The sequence below is a fragment of the Amyelois transitella genome, chromosome 18 (assembly GCF_032362555.1).
Source record: "Amyelois transitella isolate CPQ chromosome 18, ilAmyTran1.1, whole genome shotgun sequence".
NCBI classification, from domain to species: domain Eukaryota; kingdom Metazoa; phylum Arthropoda; class Insecta; order Lepidoptera; family Pyralidae; genus Amyelois; species Amyelois transitella.
In genome coordinates, this window is record NC_083521.1 from 602,052 (window position 1) to 616,806 (window position 14,755).

The window sequence follows — 14,755 nt, forward strand, 5'->3', positions numbered from 1 at the left end:
TAATACAAAATGATTAGTGGAATAATGAAAAATTAAACAAGGAGATGGTGTAAAAATTATTGTATTATAAATTAAAAAGGCGATACCAGCATCGCATACAAATAATACGAAAACAGCACAGGTATTACAAAATGGTTACAAAGACAGAACATTTGTTGGAAAACTGCAGAGAATTCCAAAATGTATAAAAATTCAAACAGCTTTTATCTATTGTGAAAATGTGAAAAAAAACGGGGAAAATTATTCATCCTTGAAGGCAATGATGCCCAAAATAATTTTTCCACGCAGATGAAGTCGTGGGCACAGCTAGGTAATAAGTAAAATAAAAGTCCCTTTGGAAGCAGCACTATCATGGGGAATTACCACTACAAAAAAGCTTTGTAAAATATGCAACGTTTTCTAGCAAATGTCCTGTCTATAATCTTACTATCTGTCTATAGTCTATAGATAATACACATACATGGACGGATATAAACTAGATTCGTTACAATAGTTGAAATGTCATGTCAAATTAAGATCTCACAGTCTCACAATTATAAGAATAATACTCTTTATGCCAAACGAAAATGCTTAACTTGTGACCTTGCATCGTGTTTCTTAGGCCTTTTAGACCAAGAATATATTATGTAGTGTTGCCAAGCTATTAGTTGACCTTGCTATAAAAAAATAGATACAAAATAGCAAGAACAGTTCACTTAAAGCTATAAAAGGTTAAATTCACCCAAATCAAAAATTTTCACCTCAACCAAAACCCTTCCAAGGGTTTTGAGAAATGAATATACGTGAACATTAGACATACATAAAATCGTTATCAAATAAATACCATTACTTCCAATTCAAATGGTGAATATTGCTTGTTATATTGGTATTATTTAAATCTACATTTTTTTACAGTATTCTTACACTAAACTTATATAAAAATACAAGGGAAACATGACTGGGTTGCATTTCTTCAAGTCGACTCGACTCCTTTTAGTCGTTTTACATACATACCTATATTACAGAATTTAAAGTAGGTATGCTCTAAAAATCTCGAAGAACTTAACAAACGATGGAATTGAGATATTGATAGGTTGCTAACGTCGTGTTACAAGAATTAAAAGAGACATAAATTCTCCCACTTTCATAAGTCGCATAAGAACTATATGACTGCGCAGAATAACGCAAAATATCGCTCAATTGGACCGAATGAAATCAATAAAATAACGCCCTTATTACAAATTCATTAAATTAATGTCACCTGCTACATCACTATTCGCAGGTAAAATGGCGCGCTCTGATGGGCTCAACTGCTTAAATATTTTCGCGCCATAAAAAAATTATAATGCGCAGGAGCATCGGTGTAACTTATAAAAGTGGTAACACTGAAGTATGTTCTTCATCAATAATTATCCATACCAACACTTGAAAGAACAGATAGCTCATAGAATTACAGGTCGATTAAAATGCATTTCTGGCTAAATGTGAAACTTAAATCTTAGATTTATGTCAAAATATACAAAAAAAGTACGTTACAGTTATGCTTATATACTAAGTGGGTAACACAAACATATTTACAAGTTAGTTAGTCATCTTAAAATATTGAATTCGATTAAATATAAAATCCGTAGCTTAGCCTAAAGTCAGAGATTCTAAAATACATAAATATGAGATTATACAGGATTTAAATAATATAAAAGCTTAATACATACTACTTTTGTGATTTTTATTGAACATAATTTAAAGAGTATAAAACGTACGGTAGGTACCAATTTAATCAAATGCATATTCAATCAATCAATATGAAAAATTAATTGTGACTACCGTAGTCGAAAAACCAATATTTTATTGCACAAGAAAATTCAATATGAAGTCAAGTGGCACGTGTTCTGAATGACCTAAGTAATATGAAAAGTGTAGAAGAAATAATACTGTCATAGAACGCCTGAGAGGATATTTTAAAACAGATAAAAAAATTGATTGTTAGTCTGTCTGCACATGCTTATCTCCGGAAAATGGATGGATTAGGTGAAACTGCATTATTGTGAAGCTATTTACTGGGATGTTGCCCAATCACTCAGTAAAGTTAACTCGGGTGTTGAGGACTGTTAACCACTTATAGACCAGCTTAAATCAATAGCACCACGTTATAAAATTCATCCTCATAAAATTAAAGCGTACGAAGTCGTCGGGCGACAGCTAGTCAACTTCGTTTTATTACTTTATTTCATTCATACAAGGTAAATTAAACCAAAGTTTTTGTGGGAAATCCGTAATGAGATTCAACTGGATATAAAAACTGCTTACTGAATGGAGGAAACAATTTGTGTGAATTCTAATTAGGTACTGTGCCAACATCTTCATGGCAAATTTGAATGATGTATGTTTTTTTTTTGGACATATAACACATATTGAGTTAGCCTCGAAGTAAGTTCGAGACTTGTGTTACGAGATATACTAACTCAACGATACAATATTTTATAATAAATACTTATATAAATAAACATCCAAGACCCAGGCCAATCAGAAAAGGTTCTTTTCTCATCATGCCCTGGCCAGGATTCGAACCCGAGACCTCCGGTGTCACAGACAAGCGTACTACCGCTGCGCCATTGAGGCCGTCGCGTACTACCGACCGACTATTAGTATAACGCTAATTAATTTGAATTCTTCATAGAAATTGTTATGATTGGAGCCCATTGAATATGAAGTTGCTAAGCCAAATTTTTGTTACCAACTTCAATCATTTAGTATCTTATCAACATTGGCGCTAACGAGATTCAATAATATATTCAATAATGCCATATATTCCCACTAGCAATGATCAGGAAAAACATTGCAAGATAACAATTTTCCTCATATTGCCAAGTACATAATAAGCGTTAAGGAAAATTGTATGTTAGTGTAATTTTGAATAGGTCCTACTTATAAAAATGTTAATCTTTGGATGCTTATGCTAAAAGAATTACATAATATTGTCACGAGTACTAACTAGTTCAATTAACACTATAGTTAAAACTATGAAAGTATTTCGTATTGTGGAACATAAGGTTCATAATTGAAGCCATTGTAATGGGTGAAACTTATGCTCCTGGTGCCCGGAGCCTCCACGAAAGGTAACAGTTCGTGATAGAGGGAGGAGAATGTTGGCCGTTCATCAGGGTCCACCTGCCAACACTGCAGGCACACTTGGAACAACTCATCCCCCACATACGAAGGCTGAGACGGCCGCATGCCACGCAACACTCGGGCTGCTACATCCTTGCACGCGGTATGAGAATATGGAGTCCCACCAATAGTTAAAGCCTCCCATAACAGACAACCAAAAGACCAAATGTCAGCTTTAGGGTTAAACCTCGTTTGCCGCAGCATCTCATGGGAGGTCCATCGAGTGTAGTCAGGTGTCTCGTGTATAGGCCGGATATGTGAGAGACCAAATCCAGACACTTTCGTCACTCCATTCTCGGTGATCACAATGTTACGGCAGCTCAAACATTTGTGCACAATCTTTTTACTATGCAGATACTCCATGCCCCGAGCAATGTCCACACACATTTGAAGCACTTGGTTTTCTGTGACGAGACAAAACTTGTTGTTTTGAAGATCCCTGTGCCTACTCTGAATCAACATTTCTTTCAATGATTGCTTGGTGTCTTGTAATACTACAAATAATGTTGTGTTGGTTTCGCAGATACCAATAAGAGAAATTACATTTTCGTGTTCACTTGATTTTATAAGAAGATCCAACTCTTGCAGCATGAGTCTCTTATCAGGCTTCTCTAGTTCCCTGTCTGAGATGATCTGCACCAAACCTGGCGTCTGAGCTCCGTGCTGTTGAACTTTTCCTTTTGTGAATTTCCCGTAACTGCCCAGTCCAACAACACAAGAAATATCTATATCAATGAGATTTCGAGGGATATTCCATAGTTTACGTTTTAAATTACCGTAGTAGTCCACTCTCTCATCCTCGTCTTGTAAAAACCCAGAGTTCTCTATCTCCATGCAAGGCTCGCTCAGATTGAGTGGCATGGATTGCGAGCCTCTCTGCATTCTGGCGAATTGGATTCTCTTCCTAAGAATTATAAGGAGGCCCACTCCGATCAATAGCAGTACTACCCCTATAGCAATACCAGCACCAAGGGCTACTACCATCGGTGACACATCTTCAGGCTCATTGATGTTCAAAATAATCTTTTTAGTAGACTCTGCATACCTGATCTTCCGCACAGAACCCTTCTCGCTGACCACCCCCAGGGAGACATCAATATCATTAGTTAACTCCAGAGGGGCATTGTAGAACCCATTATAAACATGTTTGTCTCCGATGACAAAGTCATTTTTAATATCATCAGGATCTAATTCTGCTGTTATGTAATAAGGAAGCCCCTGCTCTTTGGCATATGAATAATTACCAAGGTTCTCAGTCAGGAACCCTTGCTGGTACACTTCTATGGAAACCACAATTCTGTACATAGAAACAGGGCCATTCACATTCTTGGCTGGTGGAATATGGACAACCATACGGTTCCCACGTCTCTCCTTTATAATTATATCAGGGGGACTCGGATCTGGTGTTCCTATTACGGTAGTGAACGAACTAGTGATGTTGGGACCTTCCTCGTCATGATTGGTAGCAGCCACTGTCACATTGTATGAAGACCCGGGATGTAAGTTAGGTAGGATAAATTCAAAGGTGCTGTTGGAGAGTCGCCACTCGAAAGGCAGCAGTGGAAAGTCTGCGTAAGTTTCAGTGACGTAAGCTCTCACAACATATCCTGTAATTAGAGTGTAAGCCACTGGAGAGGACCATTGCAGCCGGGCAGTAGTTTCTGTCACTCTCAACACTTCCAATGAAGACGGCGCTCCTGGCGCCACGACGTCTGTATCGTACACACTGCTAGCGTTCAATCCGCCGCATTTTTGAGTCTCATTCTTAGGGCAAGGAGTGTCACATACTTCTATTGGCACTCTGAAGCGACCCGGTTTATTACCACAAAAACATGTAGATTCGTTACCGATGAGCGCGTACTTGTAGAAAACTTGCTCGCAAGCCGACAAACACACGTCCACCGACTGGCCCGTGTGCGTATTCAGTACATCCTCCAACATGAATTTGTAGCAGCCGACATAATCTCCACGATCGCCCCCGCAACAGACAAAACATAGAACAACAGCCGCAATGACACTGCTCCACAGTTTTCCCATTGTTTTCTGTGACTACTGAGTCATGACACACCACTCGAAAATGTGTTTAGTGTCCACACCCGATTTTGTAAACAATTGCACTTTTCCTAAAACACAATCATTGAATCAATTTTCATGACATTGTAGATCACTGAAAAAGACAATATCCATGACGAATATAGCGTGGTAAACGCAAATTTATGTTAAATCGATACAATAACATCCGTTAACGTACAGCTTTCTTGTAAGTCTTGTCTTGTTGCTCGCCGTATCGCCGCTTGATTTGACATTTTTGACAACATTTAACAGCAGTTTTTTTATATCGTTCAAGTGCAACGCTACCTACGCATATTGACCATACTGCCTTGTGAGTTACAACTTACATTCGACTTTTTATGTATTCGACTAGACTGGACAATCCAGTATCGGCTGTAAACCAACAATGTTTCAATAATTCAGTATAATAATAAATGATACGTATACGGCACTATTTGGTTATTAAAAGTAAACTACCAATAACTATACACCTATTTTTAATCTGTTTATCGATTTAGTCGAGTCGTAATCGAATGTAATTTTATCGACACATAGGCTGCAAGTAGTTCAATTTCTTTGGCTACAATTGTAAGCAAGCAAACACTAGTCTACATCTGACATTGACTTGACAGTGACAGCTTTGACAGTTACCTAAAAGTTTGAAAATAAACGCAAACGGCGAACGGTAACAAGCTAACAACGGATTTTGAAAAGCCCATGAAATTAATGTTTAATGTGCAAATAATTTATAAAGAAATTGCATAAAATGTCTACTCGGTCTGGAAAACGTAAGTCCTAGAACATTAGATCAATTTACTAACTTTATGTACCTACGTGACAGTTTGTAAACATATAACATTTCGTCTATTCTGATGTTTTAGGTATACACGGCTCATTTCACCAGACAGAAGTGGAGGCTGATGCTGAAATCATTGAGAAAAGTGTTAATAAGACCCGAAGTAAGCGTATTAAGGATACCATTGAGGTTTTAGAGACAACTGTATCTAAACCTAAGAAACGGAAAAACTATGTCAGTTATCCTTCTGAAGAGGAGGCTTCAGGCGTCGCAGAGGCGCCAAATGACGAGAAAGATGAGTATGTTCGTGGAATGACAAAAAATACTTTGAAGGAGCAGAATTTTAATGTTTCCAATGTTGTTGTTGATAATCAAAAGCCAGTGAGACTGACGCGTCGAACTAAGAAATTCATCGAGGATGATTCCGAAAAGGTCCCTGATGTTGTTGCTCTTGTGGAGAAAAAGAGGAAAAATAAGAAAAACAAATCTAAGAGGGATATGACTAATGAGAATGTTCCAGTGGTGTCTAAGAAGTCTAAGAAGAAGAAGAAAAAGTGTAAACAACAGAGTCCTGGGACTGTGGTGAATAGTACTCTGAATAAAAGCGACATGTCTGTAGATTCATTCCACAGTGCCGCAGGCAGCCCAGTGAATGATGCCAATGTTAAAAATATAATGAATGCCACATTTGAGAAAACGCCAGAGAAACAGCAAGATATTGAAGTTGTACCTCCGGTAAGGACTAGTGGTAGGAAAAGACAAAGCACTAATGTTGATAATGATGTAACTTCAAATGTCAACAAGTCACTAACACTCACTGCAAAAAAAGAAGTTTCTAGACAAAATAGCACTTTTGAAATAACGGAAATTAAATCTGCATCAGAAAATAAATCAACAACTCCCAATAAAAGTAAAGGACTGTCACAAAACAGTACTTTTGAAATCACTGAAGTAAAATCTACCTCGGCAACTGAGCCAACTCCAAATAAAAGTAGAAATTCACAGCAAAACAGTACTTTTGAAATCACTGAAGTTGAAACCATCACAAGCAATAAATTTGAAAAAGGAAAACATAGAAAATCAAGTATTAAAAACGGAACTTTTGACGGGGACAGTTCTATTTCTATGAATAACTCTAACAATAAAAAATGTGAAACACCAAGTAAACTTAATTCCACTTTTGAAAAGGCACAGAGGAAATCTCCGAGACTGAGTTCTGTACAAACTAACATACCTATGAACAACACATATGACAAAGACGAACAGCAGACAGAAGTTTTAAATGCAACATTTGACAAATTAACTGACTTGAACTCAACATTTGACAAAGATCCGGAGAAAACATCTAGCAAATCATCTCTGGTAACTTCCGATGACACCGGTAACTTGACATTTGATAAATCCGATGAGAGAATAAGTATTACGAGTGATGACTCGCGCATTGAGAATACTACACCGGTACTTATTGAGAGTAGTATGGACGAATCTCTCCACACATCGAACAGTTCAAAACAGAGTCCAAAAGTAACAATCCCCACTCCTTTGAAAAGGGAGGGTACATTTACCAAAGATGGACCAGAAATAGTATTAAAGACGTCCATAGATTCAAACTCTCGAACTCCGACAAAACGTGTTTCACTGGCGACACCTGGATCCACTCCATTTCCGTTCTCCAAGAGTGGGCAGAAAGAGAAGGCGATGCTGAATGTGACACGGTCCATAGAAAAGTCTCGACTGTCCATTTCCCTTGATGCTCCGGCTCCAAGGCTTACTCGGGTGATGTTCTGCAGCCCGGTCAATAACCCGGTGGTGGTGGCTCAGCAGAAGCGGAAGGTCATCAAGTCCAATCTGAAAGGATCCAACAAGAGTTTTGTGTTTGAAGAAACTGGTGAGTCCTCAATGTTTTCTTAATTTTTTATGAAATGTTAAAAACTGAGGATTACTCTTTTAGGCGACTGCTATCAACCTGTCACTATTTGAATCCCGATGTTCTTCCTCAGAGTCAACTCTGTCTCTATATGAAATTTCATCAAATTCGGTTCAGTGGTTTATGCGTGAAAGCGTAACATTCAAGAGTTACTTTTGCATTTATAATAGTAGAAGAGAGAGAGTATAGATAGATCAATATGTCTTGGATATAATTCAAGACAAAAATTGATACATAAAAAATGACAGTTGCTAAAGAAAAATAGAAATGATTTGAATGAAAATTTAAATGTGTAGCGTCCCCTGCGCGTGCGGCGCCGCGCAAGCGCTCGTACACGCACAGCGACGCGGAGGACGCGCGCGCCAAGCGCTGCCGCCTCGACCACCAGCTGCAGGCCGCCACCCGCCTCTCCAAGCCCAGGGGCTCCACAAGTAACCGCTCTTTCATTTATTCACTACTAGCGGACCCGACAGACTTCGTTCTGTCAAAAAAATTTGTAATATGACAGTTTTTTGTTCCTATTTATTAGACCTACATTGAATGAATGAATGAATTTATGAATGAATGAATGAATTTATTTATTTAAGTAACAAAAGACTCATAACATTGCTTAGACAACAGTGAACTTTATACATTAGCAATAAAGCTCAAATTGACTGTACGTATTAGTTAGAAAATGTTTGTATGGGAAATAGAAAAATGCTGTTTTGAGGATTTTCCCGGCAATCATTCGAATTTTTCTCACCTTTTAAACCTTCCCTAGACCTCCACGAATAATTCAAGACCAAGATAAGATAAAACCGTTCAGCCGTTTTCGAGTTTTAGCGAGACTAACGAACAGCAATTCATTTTTATATACATATATAGATTAGATTTTTGACAGGTGATTTTTTAAGTTTGATCACAGACAGTATACAATTTATACTGATAAAACTCCTGACACATTAGGTGCCGGGAGTCTCCCCACACTCTCCCGGGAGTATACGCGGGAGGTAGTCTATAGGGTTTTCTCTTAGATAACCAAGAAAAAACAGGCTCAAACAAAATTAAAAGCATTTCTTAACTTTGGAAAAGTCCGCCATTGGACATATTCTTCAAAATCCAATGACTGTTTTGTTAGGATAAGGAAAGAAAGGAAACAACTTGGGATGTGACTAGGAACACGTCAAGAGAGAGATCAAAAAGTCGCGTGTTGCTTATCAGTAATAGAACAAGCTTTAGATATAATTGATACTGGCTAATTCGGCGACAATTATATCGATTTTATTGTTCACGTGAAAATAATCTTTCAAGTTGCTTACATACATACAATACGTACCATAACGCCTATCTCCCATTGGGGTAGACAGGCACTTATAATATGTAAGTTTTTTTTTATACATAAATATAAAAAAAAAACTTACACATTGTAAGGCTTATCAAAAGGCAGTTTAGATATAGGGTGTAGGCGTGTAGTTATGAAGGTGGATGAAGCGAAGGAAGTATGCAGAGATCGTGGCAAGTGGAAAGAGGTAGTCTCTGCCTATCCCTCCGGGAAAGAGGCGTGATTTTATGTATGTATGTATGTATGTGTAGGCGTCCGTGATAGTTTTGGGAGTCGTGTGTAATGTTCGCACGTGTATCCGGCACGTCACATAGGCACTGCGGCATATAATATAGTACGTACACCGCATTGTTGCCCTTGCCTGTTCTTCACTACATAGTATAATAATAATAATGAATATAATAATGAATATCTTTATTTTCTCCACAAAAACAACTTAAATATAACTTAATATTATAGATAGCATGCACAATACAGCAAGAGATTGTGGAGAACTGGTGCCCGTGCTAGGTGTCCGAAGAACCTGTGTTACGGGTCACCAGGTCTCACCCATTAATTTATAACTATTGTGGAGTGGAGTGAGTGTAGACGTATACAAAAAAACACAATATACATAATTATTACATTAGGAAACCACTACAAATAAATCCTCGGTTTCATCATAGGAAAGTGCTTGCAGCCACTGAAACAACACTTTTTTACAGTTGAACTTATTTAAATTGTAAATAGATATCTGAGCGTGAATTTTTTTATATAGAAAAGGTCCAAGATAATATAAGAATCTTTTTAGAAACTCTGTTTGAACTGTGGGAAGATAAGTAAAGTATAAAACAAAGTCGCTATTTTAGTATGTTTGTCTGTATGCTTAAATCTTTAAAATTACGCAACGGATTTTGTAACAGGTAGAGTGATTCAAGAGGAGGGTTTTTATGTATAATTTTTTTCGAATTTTGCACCCGTGCGAAGCCGGGGCGGGTCGCTAGTTATTATATAAAGTTCACACGTACAAAGACTCACGTCTTTATCCCTCACGGGGTAGACGGAGTCAGCCAACAATGTTGATAAGACTGAAAGGTGAAGTCCAGCCGTATGGGTTATCGAGTCCCAAGTTTTTTCGCTGATTACATACATACATTTAATGTCCCTTGCGGGTTAGACAGAGCCAACAGTCTTGAAAAGACTGATAGGCCACGTTCATATGTTTAGCTTAATGATATAATTGAGATTCAAATAGTGACAGGTTAATATTGTTAGCCCATCGCCTAAAAGAAGAATCCCAAGTTTATAAGCCTATCCCTTAGTCGCCTTTTACGACTTCCATGGGAACGAGATGGAGTTGTCCTATTCTTTTTTTTTTTATTGGTGCCGGGAACCACACGGCATATTGTGTGTATATTACTAGATATAAGTTTGGTTACGATTATACCTGCTTTCATTTGTTTTACATGGGAACTGTGATTTTATTCCAAAGTAGCTTCCGCCTGCGACTCCGTCCGCGCGGATGTCGGTCTTCGCGTGGATGGTTTATTTTTAACTAACCTACTTTACCTTATAACCTAATTACTATCTATACTAATATTATAAATCTGAAGAGTTTGTTTGTTTGTTTGAACGCGCTAATCTCAGGAACTACCTACTGGTTCGGATTGAAAAATTATTTTTGTGTTGAATAGACCATTTATCAAAGAAGGCTTTAGGCTATATAACATCAACTATTAGGAGCGAAGAAATAATGGAGAATGTGAAAAAAATCGGGGTAAATAGCTGTGCCCGCGACTTCGTCTGCGTGGAATAGTTATTTTGGGCATCATTGAAGTCCTCAAGGATGAATAATTTTCCCCGTTTTTTTTTTCACATATTGCATTATTTCTTCGCTCCTAATAGTTGCAGCGTGATGTTATATAGCTTAAAGCCTTACTCGAAAAATAGACTATTCAACGCAAAAAGAATTTTTCAATTCGAACCAATAGTTCCTGAGATTAGCGCGTTCAAACAAACTCTTCAGCTCTATAATATTAATATAGATTTACCCACTTAACAAATCTCGTCCTTCAGCAAAGCCGAACGAACCACCAACAACTCCATCGAAACGCGTCCCGACGCCTTCGAAGTCCAAATCAGAGTCCAAAGTGTCCCGGACCAGGCTGCCCAACTTCGCGGCGCTCCACCAGCGGAGGTTCGACAAGATGGAGTCCCTGGAGGAGTGCCAGGAGAGGAAGGCGAGGAGGGCGAAGCAGCTGTTGACGCCGAGCGCCGCCATTACTGTGCTGGAGAGAAACAGCCCCAGAGGTTAGCTGGGACATACTTGCGGGGTAGACAGAGCCAACAGTCTTGAAGAGACCGAAAGGCCACGTTCAGCTGTGTGGTGTTATGATGGAAAAGAGATTTAAATAGTGACAGGTTGCTAGCTTATTGTCTACAGGAGGAATCGCAAGCCTTTTATGATATCCATGGGGAAAGATATAGAGTGCTTCTATTCTAAATTGCCGTAAAACACCCGGCACAGGATACAATATTTTAAGGTAGGTATATCTAGCGCAGTTGTGCGCTTGCATCTGAGTCAAGACTTTAAATCCTAGGTCAAGTCATCCTGAAATATGACAGTTTTGTGACCGGCCTAGATTATGAATGTTGATTTACTAATATTATATGTGTATACGTTTGTCATTAAAAGAGAGATGTGTATACTTACTTTTTTTTGAAATATGTTCTTGCTCAGTTGTACATATACATAAAATCACGCCTAAAGCCCGGAGGGGTAAGCAGAGACTACCTCAGTTGTGTTAAGAATAATTAGTGGACCATATATTTTTAATCTACATACATACAGCCACGTCTATAGGTATCCCTTGCGGAGTATTCAACCTAAATATTTTTCACCTCATCGAAATCAGTCTTTCAACAAATACGTTATTAAGGGTTCATTTTCAGGATCAGAGCCGGTCAAACCAAAAGAACCGTCAAAGAAACCTGAACCCAAGATCGAGAGACGGCCAGAGTCCAAGCCGGTAGCGAAACTCAATAAGACGAAAGATTTGCAAAACGGTTTGAACAAAGATGAGAAAATTAAACCAGTGGACAGTTCCAAAGACCAGAAAGCCGATGTTGGCAAAACACTGACCCTGGATTCTCTGAAGAGGGGGTATACCCGCTTTGGGTTCAAGATGGACATTGGTGTGAACCCATTCAGCGTGCCGAAGACAGAAACGAAAGTCAGGGAGACCAGGAACGGGCTTACGCGGCAGGTAATATTCGCCATTTTTTTATTGACATAAATAGTTTTTTTTATATACATATATAAAGTCACGTCTTAATCCCTTGCGGGGAAGACAGAGCGAACAGTCTTGAATAGACTGATAGGCCACGTTCAGTTGTTTGGCTTGATGATAGAATTGAGATTTAAATAGTGACAAGTTGCTAGACCATCACCTAAAAGAAGAATCCCAAGTCTTTCTTAGTCGCCTGTTACTACATCCATGGGAAAAAGAAGGAGCGGTCTCTTTTATTATTGGTGCCAGGAACCACACGGCATTTCAGATCATGATTAAAAAAAAATTTAATTCACACATGCGAAAACTAGTGTTATATTAAAATTATTTTCTTAAGCAAGACTTGTTAAAATCTGTTTTTGTGTTACGAGGCGGGTCCATGAATGTCAATGTTTTATACGTACACATAATCACGTCTATATCCCTCGCGGTGTAGACAAAGCCAACACAGTATCACTGAATGGCCACATACAGTCAGCTGCATTATTCCTATGTTTAATTTCAACCAGATGACCCAACCGTCACTAGCCGGCGCTACAGTCGCCCGCAAGGAGGCGGCCAAACAGCTGGTGATGAGGGAGAAGTCATTCACCCACGAGCGCCGAGACCTGAAGAGGAAGGAGTCCAGGACCGTCATCAAGGGAGTCCGCACCAACAGGCGGTTTGAACTACAGATGCAGATGAGAAACATCAGCTAGAGACTAAGACTTTTATGAAATGGTTCAAGAACAGTGTTCAAAGAGCCGTTGTGTGCCTTTAAGATACAGTGCCTGCACTGAAACGCTAAACTGAATTTACTACTCTGATAATCGCTGACAAACATACATACAAGGCAAACTGATAAACACCTTTTTTTTTGATGGTGATAAAAAAAAGAATACCTGGGGCTTTTTGGCGGGAGTCAAAATATATGGGTGTACTAATATTTTTTCAAAATTCGAGTATTATTCCAATACTAATACTCTATAATCGTTAGGTTGTTATTTAAAAACAAACCCCAGCGCGGATAAGTGCTGGAAAGAGTAAACAATACGGAAACTAAATATGAATTTAATTTCAAGTATTTTCATACGACATGGAAAAATAAACGTTAGTTTGTTCAACAGAGCGAGATCAAAGCAGAATCATCCATTGCAATACTCCTAAAACTGTTAAAGTGGTTTACTATATAGGGTACAAGGGTCGTAAGCAACCATCATCGTCATGATTTTTTAATAAAAAAAAACATACAAAAACAAAATTTGTATTTTATCCACACATATAATGTAATAATAGTTAATGAACACCAATAAAGGTCTAAATCCATGCAATATGTCACACGCCTCTTTTCGGAGGTTCAGACAGAAAATACATATATCGCTTTTGCTACGATCCAGCCTCACTATGTTCATCTACGTTTTTTTCCTATTTGGACATCACCATTCACATTTTCTCCTTATCATATCTTACCTGTATCTTTTCAACATTAAACGTGTTTTCGTCACTGTCTTTATATCTTGTTTCACACCTCACCATTCGCTTACGTTGTTCTTTATCATTTGAAATTTACTTCCAACATGGCGGTGGCGGCAGACTGCGCCTGCGCAGTGTGTCATAACCTACCTCAATTTTTTAATGTTACATGCACTGTCCAGTCCGTAGGTCAACGCAGTGACCTGAAGATTGAGTGAGTGAGAGACACTTATATTTGTCCACACACTGGGAATCGAACTCGAGACTCTGAAGTAGTCGAGCGTGTTAACCACTGCGCCACAGAGTGGATGAATGGATCTACGTACTAAAAATTAAAATCGATTTAGTACATAGTTTTAGAGTTTTAGCTTTTAACTAACAAATCTTTAAAATATTAACATAGTTTAGAATGGAGAAAGGTTATGAGCAATATAACAGTATTTTAACTTTTAATAATAGTTTTCAGCGTTATGATTTGTGCCATTTTTTTATTATTATTGTTGTATTGTAATATGTAATCAGGTACCTTATTAATTCGGCCACTTTTTTTGTCGACTCGGTCGAAATATTATGTTTTGTTACTGAAATAGATGGAAATGTATGTAAAATGTAACAATTTGTAATAAAAGCTTTGTATAAAAATCACTGTTATTAATTTGATTATTTAGAAAAGGTGGTTGAGTTTTCGGCAAGTCGCTGGAAAAGCTAAATCAGGAATAAAAAAGGAAAATTGGCTATTCACTAATGGCGGTGGTGGGATTCTAAGTTAGATTAACCGGGAATATGGG

The 14,755-nt window shown here is 38.1% G+C and overlaps 2 protein-coding genes across 2 annotated transcripts; one reads left to right on the forward strand and one right to left on the reverse strand.

The window, feature by feature from the left end:
* Nucleotides 1-57: 57 nt before the first annotated feature.
* On the reverse strand, nt 58-5,593 carry LOC106135248 (putative inactive tyrosine-protein kinase Wsck). Its single transcript, XM_013335491.2, has one exon. It carries the CDS (start codon nt 5,182-5,184, stop codon nt 2,998-3,000), a length of 2,187 nt encoding a protein of 728 aa, XP_013190945.1. The 5' UTR covers nt 5,185-5,593; the 3' UTR covers nt 58-2,997.
* Nucleotides 5,594-5,840: 247 nt separating this feature from the next.
* On the forward strand, nt 5,841-14,011 carry LOC106135263 (uncharacterized). Its single transcript, XM_013335510.2, has 6 exons — nt 5,841-5,987; nt 6,081-7,883; nt 8,219-8,353; nt 11,302-11,535; nt 12,178-12,491; nt 13,025-14,011. The coding sequence occupies exons 1-6, from the start codon at nt 5,966-5,968 to the stop codon at nt 13,211-13,213; spliced, it is 2,697 nt and encodes an 898-aa protein (XP_013190964.1). The 5' UTR covers nt 5,841-5,965; the 3' UTR covers nt 13,214-14,011.
* Nucleotides 14,012-14,755: the final 744 nt, after the last annotated feature.